This window comes from Manis javanica, chromosome 4, assembly GCF_040802235.1.
Source record: "Manis javanica isolate MJ-LG chromosome 4, MJ_LKY, whole genome shotgun sequence".
Classification (NCBI taxonomy): domain Eukaryota; kingdom Metazoa; phylum Chordata; class Mammalia; order Pholidota; family Manidae; genus Manis; species Manis javanica.
In genome coordinates, this window is record NC_133159.1 from 57539679 (window position 1) to 57558347 (window position 18669).

The 18669-nt window shown below is 36.1% G+C and overlaps 1 protein-coding gene across 5 annotated transcripts in view; it reads left to right on the plus strand.

The window, feature by feature from the left end:
* LRRC7 (leucine rich repeat containing 7) overlaps nt 1–18669 on the plus strand; it is a 488385-nt gene that overhangs the window by 343153 nt on the left and 126563 nt on the right. For all 5 annotated transcript variants that reach the window (XM_037024309.2, XM_073234117.1, XM_037024313.2 and 2 more), the window contains 2 exons: nt 14952–15081; nt 16085–16200. In XM_037024309.2, the coding sequence (XP_036880204.1) occupies nt 14952–15081; nt 16085–16200 (246 nt within the window). The remainder of the gene's footprint in view (nt 1–14951; nt 15082–16084; nt 16201–18669) is intronic.

Below are 18669 nucleotides of genomic sequence, written 5' to 3' on the forward strand. Positions count from 1 at the left end.
ACAGTAGGTTTATGTTACCATTACACTATTAGTAATTTATATTACTAATTGCTATTTATAGTAATAGTACTATATAAACATTAATTGGTAATTTGTAGAAGTTTAATGTATGTTTAGAAGCTAAACAGATAAGCATCTGTTTTAGCTTGCATTTTTAAAAGCATTGGGACGAAAGCCCATCATTGCCTTTTTTTTTTTTTTTTTTTTTTTTGAGAGGGCATCTCTCATATTTATTGATCAAATGGTTGTTAACAACAATAAAATTCAGTATAGGGGGGGTCAATGCTCAATGTACAATCATTAATCCATCTCAAGCCTAATTCTCGTCAGTCTCCAATCTTCTGAAGCATAACGAACAAGTTCTTACATGGTGAACGAATTCTTACAGAGTGAATAAATTCTTACATGGTGAACAGTACAAGGGTATTCATCACAGAAACTTTCGGTTTTGATCATGCAATATGACCTATAAACCATCAGGTCAAATATGAATATTCATTTGATTTTTGTACTTGATTTATATGTTGATCCCACATTTCTCCTATTATTATTATTATTTTTATTATTAATAAAATGCTGAAGTGGTAGGTAGATGCAAGATAAAGGTAGAAAACATAGTTTAGTGCTGTAAGAAGGCAAATGTAGATGATCAGATGATCAGGTGTGTGCCTATGGACTAAGTATTAATCCAGGCTAGACAAGGGCAGCAAGACATCCACGGATGCAGAAGATTTCTCTCAAAGCAGGGGGGGTGAGGTTCTGAGCCTCACCTCTGTTGATCCCCAAATTCTCACCTGATGGCCCCCCTGCGACTGTGCCTGTCTTAGGTTGTTCCTCCCTTGAGGAATCTTACCCGTCTCTGGCTAACCAGTCATCTTCCGGGGCCATACAGGGAAATGTAAAGTTGGTAAGTGAGAGAGAAGCCATATTGTTTGCAAAGGTTAGCTTTTTACTTCTTTGCAGATTTATGCCCTGTGGCTTCTATGCCCAGCACTTGTCTCGAGGTATCTTTACCACCTGGAGGAATTATGATACTCGGTAAATTCGATATGAGGCACGAATTCTATTTAAGGTTTGTAATTAGGAAGGAAGAAGAAAAGCTATAGATGTAGCATATGAAGGAAACTTGGGAGGATTGATTATTTCTTTGACATATCTTCTTGTATAGTACCTTAAGTATGTATAGGTTTTAAACTACTAACTAATTTGCACACACATATTAACATAATAGGAATACGGTGACATAAACAAAGCAAATCTATAATTACCAGCCATCTCCAGTAAAGCCAAGAAAACCATTTAGGCACCCTAGGCATTTGTGAAAATTTATCTATGATATGATGGATATTTTCCAACTGTACTTGAACCATCAGACAAATTAAAGCAGCCCATTTCTGGGATCTGTTCACATCCCATATGTTCTTTTAACCATAGATAGTCTATAGTCATGAGATTTTGGGGTGCTACAACTTGCACCCCTCCCAACTCCTGGTTGAGTTCCAACAGTACAGATCCAGTCAAATTCGTTGTCTCACTGTATGCACATGCCAGCCTAGACATCTCCCTCCTCCTTCTTATGGCAAGTCCAGGAGACGGTGGGCTGGATGCAGCCACAACCGCAGCATCGTCCGGATCCCTGTGGAGGCTTTTTGATGATCATCCCCCGGCACGAGTCCTCCAGAGAGTGCTGATGCCGGAAGCTCCTCCTCATATCGTATCTTAGTTCATTTTCTGGGTATCCAAGCTAGGCCTTGATCTTCTGCGTAGAAACAAACAGACCCTTTGCCCACACTTTGACATGCCCTCTATACCACTGTGCAGAACTCATTGGAGGTCAGCACACAGTAACTGCTTTTTTTTTTTTTTTTTTTTAATTAAGAGAAAGGAATATTATCAGAAAAGAGTACCTCCATAGCTGATCATCTGACACCCTTTAAGTGATCAACATTAAGGATATTTAAAGCATGCGTTGATCTTTGATTTACCAATAGTTTTATCCTGTTAAGGAGTAATCCCCCTTTTCTTTCTTTCTTTCTTTTTTTTTTAAAAATTTTTAATCTACACTTACCTGAAGAATACTATGTTTACTATGCTCTCCACTATATCAGGTCCCCCCTAACAACCACATTACGGTTACTGTCCATCAGCTTAGCAAAATGTGGTAGAGTCACTACTTGTCCTCTCTGTGTTGTGCAGCCCACCCTCCCCTTTCTCCCTCCCCCCCATGCATGCTAATCTTAATACCCCCCTTCTTCTTCCCCCCCCTTATCCCTCCCTGCCCACCCATTCTCCCCAGTTCCTTTCCCTTTGGTACCTGTTAGTCCATTTTTGGGTTCTGTAATTCTGCTGCTGTTTTGTTCCTTCAGTTTTTCCTTTGTTCCTATACTCCTCAGATGAGTGAAATCATTTGGTATTTCTCTTTCTCCGCTTGGCTTATTTCACTGAGCATAATACTCTCCAGCTCCATCCATGTTGCTGCAAATGGTTGGATTTTTCCACTTCTTATGGCTGAGTAGTATTCCATTGTGTATATGTACCACATCTTCTTTATCCATTCATCTACAGATGGACATTTAGGTTGCTTCCAATTCTTGGCTATTGTAAATAGTGCTGCGATAAACATAGGAGTGCATCTGTCTTTCTCAAACTTGATTGCTGCGTTCTTAGGGTAAATTCCTAGGAGTGGAATTCCTGGGTCAAATGGTAGGTCTGTTTTGAGCATTTTGATGCACCTCCATACTGCTTTCCACAATGGTTGAACTAATTTACATTCCCACCAGCAGTGTAGGAGGGTTCCCCTTTCTCCACAGCCTCGCCAACATTTGTTGTTTTTTGTCTTTTGGATGGCAGCTATCCTTACTGGTGTGAGGTGATACCTCATTGTAGTTTTAATTTGCATTTCTCTGATAATTAGCGATGTGGAGCATCTTTTCATGTGTCTCTTGGCCATCTGTATTTCTTTTTTGGAGAACTGTCTGTTCAGTTCCTCTGCCCATTTTTTAATTGGGTTATTTGTTTTTTGTTTGTTGAGGCGTGTGAGCTCTTTATATATTCTGGACGTCAAGCCTTTATCAGATCTGTCATTTTCAAATATATTCTCCCATACTGTAGGGTTCCTTTTTGTTCTATTGATGGTGTCTTTCGCTGTACAGAAGCTTTTCAGCTTAATGTAGTCCCACTTGCTCATTTTTGCTGTTGTTTTCCTTGCCCGGGGAGATATGTTCAAGAAGAGATCACTCATGTTTATGTCTAAGAGGTTTTTGCCTATGTTTTTTTCCAAGAGTTTAATGGTTTCGTGACTTACATTCAGGTCTTTGATCCATTTTGAGTTTACCTTTGTATATGGGGTTAGACAATGGTCCAGTTTCATTCTCCTACATGTAGCTGTCCAGTTTTGCCAGCACCATCTGTTGAAGAGACTGTCATTTTGCCATTGTATGTCCATGGCTCCTTTATCAAATATTAATTGACCATATATGTTTGGGTTAATTTCTGGGGTCTCTAATCTGTTCCACTGGTCTGTGGCTCTGTTCTTGTGCCAGTACCAAATTGTCTTGATTACTATGGCTTTGTAGTAGAGCTTGAAGTTGGGGAGTGAGATCCCCCCTACTTTATTCTTCTTTTTCAGGATTGCTTTGGCTATTCGGGGTCTTTGGTGTTTCCATATGAATTTTTGAATTATTTGTTCCAATTCATTGAAGAATGTTGCTGGTAATTTGAGAGGGATTGCATCAAATTTGTATATTGCTTTCGGCAGGATGGCCATTTTGACGATATTAATTCTTCCTAGCCATGAGCATGGGATGAGTTTCCATTTATTAGTGTCCCCTTTAATTTCTCTTAAGAGTGACTTGTAGTTTTCAGAGTATAAGTCTTTCACTTCCTTGGTTAGGTTTATTCCTAGGTATTTTATTCTTTTTGATGCAATGGTGAATGGAATTGTTTTCCTGATTTCTCTTTCTATTGATTCGTTGTTAGTGTATAGGAAAGCTACAGATTTCTGTGTGTTGATTTTGTATCCTGCAACTTTGCTGTATTCCGATATCAGTTCTAGTAGTTTTGGAGTGGAGTCTTTAGGGTTTTTTATGTACAGTATCATATCATCTGCAAATAGTGACAGTTTAACTTCTTCTTTACCAATCTGGATTCCTTGTATTTCTTTGTTTTGTCTGATTGCCGTGGCTAGGACCTCCAGTACTATGTTAAATAACAGTGGGGAGAGTGGGCATCCCTGTCTGGTTCCCGATCTCAGTGGAAATGCTTTCAGCTTCTCGCTGTTCAGTATAATGCTGGCTGTGGGTTTATCATATATGGCCTTTATTATGTTGAGGTACTTGCCCTCTATTCCAATTTTGCTGAGAGTTTTTATCATGAATGGATGTTGAATTTTGTCAAATGCTTTTTCAGCATCTATGGAGATGATCATGTGGTTTTTGTCTTTCTTTTTGTTGATGTGGTGGATGATGTTGATGGATTTTCGAATGTTGTACCATCCTTGCATCCCTGGGATGAACCCCACTTGGTCATGGTGTATGATCCTTTTGATATACTGTTGAATTCTGTTTGCTAATATTTTATTGAGTATTTTTGCATCTACGTTCATCAGGGATATTGGTCTGTAATTTTCTTTTTTGGTGGGGTCTTTGCCTGGTTTTGGTATTAGGGTGATGTTGGCTTCATAGAATGAGTTTGGGAGTATTCCCTCTTCTTCTATTTTGTGGAACACTTTAAGGAGAATGGGTATTATGTCTTCTCTGTGTGTCTGATAAAATTCCGAGGTAAATCCGTCCGGCCCCAGGGTTTTGTTCTTGGGTAGTTTTTTGATTACTGTTTCAATTTCTTTGCTTGTAATTGGTTTGTTTAACTTTTGTGTTTCTTCCTTGGTCAGTCTTGGGAGGTTGTATTTTTCTAGGAAGTTGTCCATTTCTTCTAGGTTTTCCAGCTTGTTGGCATATAGGTTTTCATAGTAGTCTTTAATAATTCTTTGTATTTCTGTGGAGTCTGTCGTGATTTTTCCATTCTCATTTCTGATTATGTTGATTTGTGTTGACTCTCTTTTTCTCTTAATAAGTTGGGCTAGAGGCTTATCTATTTTGTTTATTTTCTCAAAGAACCAGCTCTTGGTTTCGTTGATTTTTGCTATTGTTTTATTCTTCTCAATTTTGTTTATTTCTTCTCTGATCTTTATTATGTCCCTCCTTCTGCTGACTTTAGGCCTCATTTGTTCTTCTTTTTCCAGTTTTAATAATTGTGATGTTAGACTATTCATTTGGGATTGTTCTTCCTTCTTCAAGTGTGCCTGGATTGCTATATACTTTCCTCTTAAGACTGCTTTCGCTGCATCCCACAGAAGTTGGGGCTTAGTGTTGTTGTTGTCATTTGTTTCTATATATTCCTTGATCTCTATTTTGATTTGTTCATTGATCCATTGATTATTTAGTAGCATGTTGTTAAGCCTCCATGTGTTTGTGAGCCTTTTTGTTTTCTTTGTAGAATTTATTTCTACTTTCATACCTTTGTGGTCTGAAAAATTGGTTGGTAGAATTTCAATATTGTGGAATTTACTGAGGTTCTTTTTGTGAGCTAGTATGTGGTCTATTCTGGAGAATGTTCCATGTGCACTTGAGAAGAATGTATATCCTGTTGCTTTTGGATGTAAAGTTCTATAGATGTCTATTAGGTCCATCTGTTCTAGTGTGTTGTTCAGTGCCTGTGTGTCTTTACTTATTTTCTGCCCGGTGGATCTATCCTTTGGGGTGAGTGGTGTGTTGAAGTCTCCTACAATGAATGCATTGCAGTCTATTTCCCTCTTTAGTTCTGTTAGTATTTGCTTCACATATGCTGGTGCTCCTGTATTGGGTGCATATATATTTATAATGGTTATATCCTCTTGTTGGACTAAGCCCTTTATCATTATGTAGTGGCCTTCTTTATCTCTTGTTACTTTCTTTGTTTTGAAGTCTATTTTGTCTGATATTAGTACTGCAACCCCTGCTTTCTTCTCACTGTTGTTTGCCTGAAATATGTTTTTCCATCCCTTGACTTTTAGTCTATGCTTATCTTTGGGTTTAAGGTGAGTTTCTTGTAAGCAGCATATAGATGGGTCTTGCTTTTTTATCCATTCTATTACTCTATGTCTTTTCATTGGTGCATTAAGTCCATTTACATTTAGGGTGACTATTGAAAGATATGTACTTATTGCCATTGCAGGCTTTAGATTCGTGGTTACCAAAGGTTCAAGGTTAGCTTCTTTAGTATCTTACTGCCTAACTTAGCTCGCTTATTGAGCTGTTATATACACTGTCTGGAGAGTCTTTTCTTCTCTCCCTTCTTATTCCTCCTCCTCCATTCTTCATATGTTGTGTGTTTTGTTCTGTGCTCTTTTTAGGGGTGCTCCCATCTAGAGCAGTCCCTGTAGGATGCCCTGTAGAGGTGGTTTGTGGGAAGCAAATTCCCTCAGCTTTTGCTTGTCTGGGAATTGTTTGATCCCACCATCGTATTTAAATGATAGTCGTGCTGGATACAGTATCCTTGGTTCAAGGCCCTTCTGTTTCATTGCATTAAGTATATCATGCCATTCTCTTCTGGCCTGTAGGGTTTCTGTTGAGAAGTCTGATGTTAGCCTGATTGGTTTTCCTTTATAGGTGACCTTTTTCTCTCTAGCTGCCTTTAAAACTCTTTCCTTGTCCTTGATCCTTGCCATTTTAATTATTATGTGTCTTGGTGTTGTCCTCCTTGGATCCTTTCTGTTGGGGGTTCTGTATAATTCCATGGTCTGTTCGATTATTTCCTCCCCCAGTTTGGGGAAGTTTTCAGCAATTATTTCTTCAAAGACACTTTCTATCCCTTTTCCTCTTTCTTCCTCTTCTGGTATCCCTATAATACGAATCGCAGACAGGGCTTCTGCTTCCTGCCCAGTTGCTTTGGGGTTTATCTCCACTGTTGCTGTGGGCTTGGCCTGGCTGGGGCTGTTCCTGCAAAATGGTGGAGCCCCGTTGGAGGGGGAGCAGCCAGGAGACTATTTATCTCCGTAAGGGGCCTCTGTGCTCCCTGCTGCCCAGGGGGTTAGAGTGCCCAGAGATCCCCAGATTCCCTGCTTCTGGTCTAAGTGACCTGTCCTGCCCCTTTAAGATTTCCAAAAAGCACTCTCCAAACCAAAACAACAACAGCAACAATGAGAGAGGGAACAGAAAGAAAGAGAAAAAAAAAAGGAAAAAAAAGGAAAAAACAAGCGATTTTTTTTTTTTTTTTTTGTCCTCAGGTGCCGGTCCCAGGCACCCGCTCACTGGTCCTGCTGCCCTGTCTCCCTAGCACCAGGGTCCCTGTCCTTTCAAGGCTTCCAAAAAGCACCCACCCACCGGTCCCGCAGGGAAGGAACGCTCAATATTCTTGGTCCTCAGGCACTGGTCCCACGCACCCGCTCACCAGTCCCGCCGCCCTGCCTCCCTAGCACCGGGGTCCCTGTCCCTTCAAGGCTTCCAAAAAGCACTCGGCAAAAAGAGAGAAAAAAAAAGGGGAAAAACGCGCGATTTCTTCCGTCCTCAGGTGCTGGTCTCAGGCACCCACCCACCGGTCCCACAGGGAAAAATGCGGGATATTCTTTGTCCTCAGGTGCCGGTCCCAGGCACCCGCTCACCAGTCCCGCCGCCCTGCCTCCCTAGCACCGGGGTCCCTGTCCCTTTTAGGCTTCCAAAAAGCACTCGCAGAAAAGAGAAAAAAAAAAGGGGAAAAACGCACGATTTCCTCTGTCCTCAAGTGCCGGTCTCAGGCACCCGCCCACCGGTCCCGCAGGGAAAAACGGGGGATATTCTTTGTCCTCAGGCGCCGGTCCCAGCCACCCGCTCACCAGTCCCGCCACCGTGCCTCCCTAGCACTGGGGTCCCCGTCCCTTCAAGGCTTCCAAAAAGCGCTCGCCAAAAAGAGAAAAAAAAAAAAAAGGGGAAAAACGCGCGACCTCCTCCGTCCTCAGGCACCGGTCTCAGGCACCCGCCCCCAGGTCTCGCAGGGAGAAACGCGGGATATTCTTTGTCCTCCGGCGCCGTTCCCAGGCACCTTCTCACCGGTCCCGCCACCCTGCCTCCCCAGCAACGGGGGCCCGTCCCTCTAAGGCTTCCAAAAAGCGCTCGCCAAAAAAAAAAAAAAAAAAAACTGCTCCGGTTTCTCTCCACCCTCCGGGAGCCGGGGGGAGGGGCGCTCGGGTCCCGCCGGGCTGGGGCTTGTATCTTACCCCCTTCACAAGGTGCTGGGTTCTTGCAGGTGTGGATGTGGTCTGGATGTTGTCCTGTGTCCTGTGGTCTCTATTTTAGGAAGATTTTTCTTTGTTATATTTTCATAGCTCTATGTGTTTTTGGGAGGAGATTTCCACTGCTCTACTCACGCCGCCATCTTGGCTCCCGCTCTCATCATTGCCTTTTAAGGATAAAATATATTCTATTCTTTGAGAGCTATTTATTTCTAATTTTATGTTGTCATTAACATTTGGGTCACAATTCTTTATGAAATATATGTTATTATCAGTGTTTCACTGAAAAATACTTTTGTTTATAATTTGTGTAAAGTCAAAAATCAATAAGCTCTCATCATTCTAAAATTGTGTAAAGCATTTTATAGGAGTCTTGCCCCATATCTCAGTGTGAAGAATTATATAAATCCATAATTTAACAGATTTGACATATTTGTGGAGAGAATGGGGGAGACCCAGCTTTTTTTAAAATCAGATTATATAGGTATAATTAATATGTAATAAACTGCACATATTTAAAGTCTACAATCTGACATGTTTTGACATAGATATAAAGCCATGAAACCATCACCACAATCGAGGGGAACATACCCATCAACCCCAGAGGTTTTCTCAGGCCCTTTTCTCTCCCACTTCCTCACACCAAGTTGACAAATAACCCCTGATAGGGAAAACCTCACTTTCAAAGAGAGGAACAGTTTGGCTAAATTCAGATTCCAGTGGTCAGACTTTGGAAAGTAATAAAAGTCTCGACCGTCTTTGAGATTTTAACATCCACACCATGCAGTATGTTTCTCTCTACAGTTACTTCCATTTTCTTCCATATATAGAGAAATTTACTTTATTTTGGGATATACAAAAGTAATCATCTTTATCATCATGCTTTTATAAAACTCTTCCTATCAAATTATATCCTTAAGCATTAATCTTTCTTCATATCAGTACTGAGGAGGAACTGAAATCAACTTCATTTATCCCGATGAAAGTCGTCATTAGTATCTTGTCACATTTTGTTCACATTTCTCATTTAAACTTATAGAAACTACCTTAACTGTAGAGACAAATAAACAAAGTTTGATAACCTGAAAATAGACAAAGGAAAGTTTCTTTTTTTTTAAGTATGTTAGATTACTTACATATTAATTTCATTTTCCTTTTTACTTTAAAAAATTGATAACTATTTGATCTTAAAATAAGAAATAGATTCATCGAAGACAAATGGGCCTATTCAGTTCAAAAATTGATTTCTGGTTTAGAGGGATAAAGGTTAAGAATCTTATCATAAAAGCTCATTTTTTAAGTTATTTTTAAGTGCCATTATCTTCCTTTGTTTATTGTCTCAGGGAAAATAAAAGGGAAGTGTTAGAGGAAGGGACTAATAAAAAAATTATATTGAAACAAATCAGTAGGAAGTATATGGGAATCTCTGTGCCTTCTGCTCAACTTTGCCGTGAACCTCAAACAGCTCTAAAACAATAAAATCTTTTTAAAAAGATAGAAGAATGACTGACAAACTATGTTTATTCACACTTGAGTATTTGGCATTTTGTCAAAAATGATTAAAGTGAACTTGTCACTTCAGGAAAACCAATGGTATTTGTTGCTGACAATAAAATTTAAGCTTTGAAGCAAAAATTAAAATTTTGGAAAATGACTATCTGCCACTGTAAGCTTGACAGCTTCCCTATACTTAAGGACTTTTCTGATAAGACTGCTGTGATAGGAATATAATTTGTTGATATGGTTTTGTGAAATTTGTCAACATTTGGAAAATCTGTATAACTCAGTGAAGGAACATTTTCCAAATAACCAATGCAAGAGTTACGAAATCAGGCATGAATAAAGGACCCATTCAGCATGCAAAATAGACCAGTTGATTTTAATGTATTGTTCTGAAGAGTAAGAAAAGTTCATTCACATACTTTCAGATTCCACATTACAATTATCCCCTTAAAAAATTGCCAATTGCTGAGCTTTGGTGTAGCATCAAATAATAATCACAGTTATCCAAAAGGCTTTTAAAATAGTTCCCCCTTTTCCAACTACATATCTGTGTAATGCTAGATTTTTTTGATAATAGTCAGCCAAAACAATATACCACATCCGAGTGAATACATTAGCAGATATGAGAATACAATTATCTTCCATTAAGTCAAACCTTGAAGAGATTTGCAAAAATAAAAACAATGTCAGTCTTCTCACTGTTTTCTTTTTGTATAAAAATATATTATTTACATTGTGTCATGGGCTTATTGCTATTTAAGAACAAATAAATATTTTTGAAGTCCCTATTTTAACTTACAATATGGTAGGTACCAGTAGATATAAACCATATTTAAAAAATTATTTAGGATTACCAGTGAGTTTTAAGAGTGTAAAGGGGTCCTGAGATCAAAACGTTTGAAGATTTCTGTTCTATAGCACATCATAGTTTAGACATTAAAATTATGACAGCCATTGTCTAATTTCTATTCTCACTCCAAGGTAGCCCCTACATACAAATGCTTTGCATTTGCATGGATGGCAAAAAAATAAACTAAATTTCTAAAATTTTATATTATACCTTAATAAGCAAACTGTATGAAGTAAAAGAAAATAATAATAATGGCTTTGTTTTTCTTAGTGGTTGGTTGCCTTTGCTCTGGTGCCAGGTCTTCTGGGTTCAAAACCTGGCTCTTTGATTTCTTACTGAGTAACATAGAGCCTTATTTCCCTCCTTACTAAAATAGAAATCATAATCATAATTATGAGAAGTGAGAAGGTTGTGAGGGATAAATGTGTTAATAAATGGAAAGTGCCCACACATTCAGTCAAAAAGTTTTTTTTAACTCTAATAGGTAAAAAATCATTGACAGTTAATTTGAATTTCTGGGATTTGGATTCAAGAAATATGTTTATTTGTTTTTTATGATTTCTTACTTGTTTTTATAAATCTTCTCCCTTCTTCCCACCTCTAAATTAAAAACTCTAGTACACTTACAAACTAGACCAGCATTTCCTAAATTATCTCCCTCAAAACAGTAATTACTTGAAATTTTAATAGGTATGACATTAAGATAAGCATTTACTTTTTTTGTAAAAACTTATCAAGATTAGTTTGAAAATTGCTTGCCTTTTAATAATGTAAGTCACAATTCATAGTGAACATCTTTTGTATGCATAAGGAAACTGTCATACTTCTTTTTAAGCTTGGATCAGCTTCCATATTTTATCCTTCATACTTCTAATATCATGAAATGTTTCTGAGAATTCCTTTAATGTGAAATTTATTGCCAGCACCACTTCCTCTGGTGCTTCATCCTTTTCTTCACAATCACTTTCCTTATTTATGTCAACAAGTTTGCCTTCACCACGTTCCTCTGGTGGCATATGTACAGTCTTTCAAGTGGTTGCAGACAATATTCCCACAGTTGGCTATTTCTTCCACAACTCCATTTTTTGTTCCATTCAAATCCGGCAAAGTTATTTGCACACTGTACTGAAGTGTCTGCTAAAATGCAGGTAAATCACTTGCTGTTAATTCCTGCCATGGTACTGGAATATTCCCTAGTGTATACTTTGTGTCACATTTCTTCTGAAACCCAGCTCAAGAAATTGCATGATCTCCAGTTATATCATCGATGCCCTATTCAAAAGTCTATGTAAAATAAGAGACTTTCAAAGTTGAAAGAATTCTTGATCCATTGACTGGATTGATGAAGTTATTCTTTGTGATAAAAAGCAAATTTTCACATTTTCATATCAATACCCAAGAGAATTAGGGTGACCGTGAACTTTATACAATGGTAAGAGTGCTGTAAATATTAAATTACTGTGCCTCCAGTGTTTCTATATTGGTGATTGACAAGAAGCCAATACAACTATATGATTTCCTGTCTGTGTGTGAACTGAATAATGGATATGCAGTTATCAGTCACTGACAGGCTTTGAAAGAGGTAATGTGACTAGTGACTAGTCATTATGTGCATGTGTTAATTACATTGTGATCTGTGGACTGAGGAGTTAACAGTGAAGTTTATATGTTGCTCAATTACAGTTAATATATTGAGGTAACTGAAATTTGAGCCATGATGTTGGGAGGCTAATGCTGTTTACTGAAATCATGAAAACTGATATTTATGCATATCAGAACTGTGCAAAGCAAGGACTGCCTTACTGTGACTCCAGACTAGCCTCATAACGAAGAGAGAAAAAAATGAAAAAATATATATATATTTAATTGTTTAATTCTTTGACTTCTACCTCTAAAAATATATCTGAAATTTTGATTTTAAAAAAATCCCTGATATTTTTATGACCACTTGCTGAGCTCATGACCCCAAGCCCTTGATAAAAACCCTTTATGTTCAATTCTACCAAATTTGTTAAGTGCAGTATATGTGCAAAATACTGTGCTAGACTTTTTTAAGGGAGCAAGTAACTTTTCCACATAAACTGATACCTGCCCCCACCACACACCACAGTCACAATCATGCATACCTGTCACCCAGCCAAATGATCACCCCTGCATGATGGGGCCTCAAGGGATTTAGAAATGAATTTATCAAAGTTCCCTAATAAACAAAAAAGAAAGATGTTTCCTGAGCATGTTATTTTATGGCTGGTACTGTGGTAAATTCTTTACTTAACAATATTTCATAAAATTCTCAAAGCAACTGCATGAGGTTATTAATATCCTCAGAGCAAATATAAAGAAACTAAGGCTCAGAGAAAAGGTTATATGACTTGTCTTTGTAAAAGAAAATTTTTCATTTAAGTAGCATTTCCCTCAGAGATATTATTTAAGCCTAAATGCTGCATTTCACCACATCTGGTTCTAACTAAGGATCAAGAATCATGAGTTACCTTGGTCAGGGTCAAACTAGATGTGACTGAATTTGATTCTTTCCTGACTCATGGATAATAAGACTTGATTTATCTAACTGTACACAGACGTGAACTCATTCCACACTCTCCATAATGCAAATTTTTAATCTTTAGCGAGCAGAATCCACTGATACCACCCTCTTATAACAATGACTTTTCCCACCAAAAGCACTACTTAGAGAATTTCATTCCTGGTGTATTCCCTTGCTTGTCAGATAAATAAAATTAGCTTCAGTTTTTGAACTGTGGTCTTTGTTTCATTTTTTTATACCCAAGATAATACATCTAGTTAATGACAGAGCTGGGACACAAATCCATCCTGACTGACTTAAAACCCACATGCTTAATTTCTGTTTTTACTTCTTAACTAAATAATGGAAGTGAACTTCACTTAAGCCAGCTAGCTCCAAGATACAAAAGAGGAGGTTGATTCTACAACATTACTCCAACTAACACTAATTCACTCTTCCCTTTACAATGCTGAGCTCTTCACCCTTGGAGGTTTCTTCCTGTTACAGTAATAACAATGGTATGAATGGTAATAACTGTAGTGATACTAACAACATCAATGACAACTTAAATACAGCTAGGGCTTCCTCTATGCCAGGCCTTCTTTCCCAGCTATCCCAAACCAGGCATTGAAATGTCTTGCTCCCTGGTGTATTCATAGAATTCCTTTCGGTAGATCTGGAGGAAAGCTGGCTATGTACAGAGTGGTGGGGATTATAACTGGAGAACTGTGCTCATTGGAAGGCAGCAGCCATTATTTTGTTTCCATTCCTTGTCAAAGAAGAATACAGGCCCCACATTGCCAGATCTTCCTCTTTTTCAAGAGGCAGCAAAAGTCTGAGTCATTATGTTGAGTTCACTAACACTTTTTAAAATACTGTTTATACCAAACAAAATACACCTGTAGGATGAAATGAGCTCCATCTGTAGCCTTTGCGACACATGCACAGGCTAAGAGGCAAGAAAACAGAGCAGAGACATACTGTCTGCATTTAGGTCCCAGCTTTCCTATTTGTTGTGGTTGAAACCTCTTTAGACTCAATTTCCTTATCTGTAAAATGGGTTTAAAAATAATAGATACTTCAAAACCGAAAGTTTCTGTGATATGACTGCCCTTGCACTATTCACCATGTAAGAACTTATTCACTATGTAAGAACTTGTTCACCATGTAAGAACTTGTTCGTTATGCTTCAAAAGATTGGAGACTGTTGAGAATTAGGCTTGGGGTTAATTAATGATTGTGCATTAAGTCCCCTATACAGAATTTTATTGTTGTTAACAACCATTTGATCAATAAAATTTAAAAAATAGATATTTTATAGAGTTGTTATAAGGAAAAGATTAGTTGATTTTATCTCTAAAAGGCTTAATAAAATACCTAACATTTAATCAGTGTTTTTGTTGTTCATATTTTGCCCCCTTATCTTCCCTTCCTGGGACCTGCCCTCCACACTCTTCCACTTACCCATGACAGTTAGTCCATAGAGCATTCAAACTAAGGATATACATTATGAACATCTGGCTATAAATGACACTGAAGTGGAATAAAAATAAACAAACAAAACCTTCTGTCCTTTTCAATGGTTCAGTTAAATGACAGGTGAACTTAGAAAGGGGGAAAAAATAAACCATATTTACTTTACCAAATTGAACTACTTATTAAATGATAGTGAACCATTTGGCTGAACTGACAAAGTTAATTAATTTAATAATGTTATACAGTTACTAGATGAATAACTTATTTTCTTTAGTGAATTTGAATATGTGGCCTTTACAAAACTTTTTTGCCAGTTTACCCTTTAAAATGTCTAACTAATGTATTTAACTTTTCAGTTTATCGTTGTTAGAAGAATTTGACTGCAGCTGTAATGAACTGGAGTTGCTACCTTCTACTATTGGCTATCTTCACAGTCTTCGAACATTAGCAGTGGATGAGAATTTCCTTCCAGAATTACCCAGAGAAGTGAGGAATAAACTTGCTTTATTAATTAACTTTTAATGAATCTGTTTGGGGGCTAAGTCTTAACAGGTGCAAAGGAGTGTAGATTCATGAATTGAGTGATGAATTTGCATAAAAATTATGTAGCTAGGTATTTGTTAATCATGATCTTTTAAATGACAAGTGATAATTTCTTATATTTGACCCAAAAAATGCACTGGACTTAAAAACATGGCTTGCAAAGAAAAGTAATAAAATGTTGTAAGTTAATCCATGCTAAGGAATACAATTTTAAATAATTTAATTTATGTATTTTGCTATTAAGTACAGTTATAAGTAACACTTTGTGGCAATTACATTTCCATCTCTAAAGTGAAAGATTTTAATGCAAGTAAGTTTTTTAAAGTAACATGTTGCATATTAATATTATTTTAATTTCAAGATACACCAAGATTTATGTCTGAAGGGAATTTTCATTTATTAATATCAAAAAAAGAATTGAAATCTACTTTCAATTTATCATTTTCTACTGAACACTTCCATAATGAAGGAACAATAATTAATGTATAATATTTTAAAGCCAAAAGTGATGAATGGAAATGACAAATACCATTGTAACATGAAATAAAGCTAGCTTTGCCAAGGAAATGTCAACTGTACTTCATTTTTTGAGTATTTATGGCCTATTATAAACAGATGTGTTACATTCATTTGGATGGACAAAAACTATGTGATTGATTAAAGCAATTAGGCTAATAAGTTTTCTAATAATAAAAATATGAAAAAATTCTTCTTTCCTAATATGTAAGAGTATGAGGTATATATTGCCTAAATACATAAAGGAATAAATATATACATATATTTTAAAGACCGAGATTATAAAAAATAAAACAATATGCATATTAAAGAGACTTAAAAGTGATATAAGAAACCATAGATAAATTAAATTGTCTTATAAGTCATAAATGTTAATATAAAAAATAGTTTACACTGTATATCTTCATTTATTTTCCTTTGTTACCCATAGATTGGAAGCTGTAAGAATGTAACAGTTATGTCCCTGCGCTCCAACAAACTGGAATTTCTTCCTGAAGAGATTGGACAAATGCAGAAACTAAGAGTCTTAAATTTGAGTGACAACAGGTATTTCTGCAACATTTCACAATCACATAGTAGTTATTTACTAAAAGAAAATCATTGTTAAAAGTTTTGGAAACATTTTCATGTCTTGTGAAGTATGTGGAATGCAAATATCCATGTCTTATTTAGAAAATGGCAGAAGCTAAATTATTTTCAAACTGATATTTCTAAATGTTAGGATTTGTTTATATTTAAAATTGTGTTTATTTTTAAAATATAATACACAATTATATTGTGTATTAAAATTTTATAAAATCTATAATCCAAATTCATATGCCAAACTCCCCCATCAGAAAGCATAATATTATGAAGATAAGGAAAAAGAATTGTAATGAAAAGCTGCAACATTTATTAATCAAAATATTTACATTGGTATGTATGTATGCACATGTTTTCATATATATATACACACACACACACATGATATATATATCTCCAATAAATTAACTGGGCAATGTATATATCGACACTAACACCAAAATGCTACTAACAATATTGCCAATAAGCTAATATTCAAAAATTGTAAGGTTGTACAATATGGTAAGGACAGTTAAATGGCTATTTAGTCATGTTCAGAGGAGGACAAAGAGGAAGAAGGTATTATAGTGATATATGGGTAAAAAGGAAAAGTGAAATGCAATTCATTGGTCTTTCCACCCCAATTGTGCTCAAATAAGGAAGGATAAAAATAAATAGTGACTGAAGATAAATGCTAAGTAGATAAAGCGATTACAGAATATAATATATGAATAGAATACAGACAAATATTGTATGAGAAACTGAAAGACTTTACAACAAGAGTGTCAAAGATGATCTATGGTATCATGAAGAATGTTCCAGAATCTGAAAGTTTTCAAGATAAGTATGGGAGTTGTTATTTGTTTGTTATAATTTCTTTAAGAAAAAAAAATACTGTGAATTTCAAAAACTTATCACTTGGTAGCTCAAAAATATTCCGATGTAAGAGAATAAAACATTTTATTAAAAGGTTTGGGATTTTATTTTTAAAATCAGGGTAACAAGGAAGCTTCATATAGCTTGATGCAGCAAAAGTAAGTCATGTCAAAACAATCTCATTTCCTGTTTTGACCAGATTATCAGACAGGAAAATGTTAGAAGTACATTATTGATTGTTGTGCCTGACTTCCAGCAACACATTTTTTAGAATTTTCTAATTATATTCTTATGACTAATATTAGGAAATATGCTCATGGACATTATCATAGGAATTGAGCTCCGTTGTCATCCTGGAAGGAGGGTTTTCATGATGAGCTCTAAGAGCCCCTCCTATATTCTTGATCTGCTTAACTTTTATTCATTAACAGTATGAATGATGATATAGAAAATATGTTTATCAAATATTTTCAATGACCCATAATCAGAAGGGCTACTAATAATAATGAAATTATTTATTCAACAAATAGAGCATACTTGATTACTTACCATGGGGCAGACACATTGCTAGATGCTAAGGCAGAAAGATATGAATAAGACATCAAGAATCTCACAATATCAGGAGTTTAAAATACTTTGTCAGACCAGAAATATAAGATTAATTTATCTCCTAGTACAGTGACTGCAACATAGTAGAAAGCCAAATTAATATTTTTAACAAATTAATCGATGCATCTTAACCTGAGGTTAAACATCAAAGCTGAGGCTAAAATTGAATATTACCATCAGAGAATGAGCTGCTGGAATAAAAGATTTAATATGAAATTTTATTCAAAGGCCATGATTATTACAATTTCATATTTATAATATAATAGATGTTAAAAGGGTGGCATTTTATAGTGCAGAAATAATTATTCTTTTGAGCTGTCAACTGCAAGATTGCTCCTGTGTTGCATGTGTGTGATACTAAACAGACATCCACTTTCAACAGAGGTCACTGGAAGAGCAAGGGATCAGTGCAACTTATCCTTCTCTAACAGTTTCTTTCCTTGATACTCCACATTTATATCTGGATTGGTGATGATTTGTCATGTATTTTGTTGTATATGAGTCTGGAGAGTTTTCCCCTTACGTAATTTGATGTGGTAGAATTGATATTCTCCTTTTAGTTCATCTCTACACGATGTGAAAAATTCATCCCGTAAGAACTTTCTTCATCATTTCTGGCTTAAATGAAATTAAGTAACTAAAAACTAGAAGCAGCTTTCATGTTATTTGGTTTAATGTTACAAATGCTAATGTAACAAATAATTCTACAAAAAGAAAAGTATGATATAATTTAATCATTGTTACTCTTTATATTGTTATTCATGTCTTATATTTATTAGCTCAGAAAGAGTATTATATTCTCTCTACAGTTATTTAGATAGTGCACACTTTCTCTATATTTATATTAGCTGTCAATTCCTTTCATATTTATTAAATTACTTACTTAAGTGCTTAACTGCTTCTAAATGTAAAATGAACAGCTTCCCAACCCTTATTAATTATTGTAACATTTTCCATTTCCATTATCAA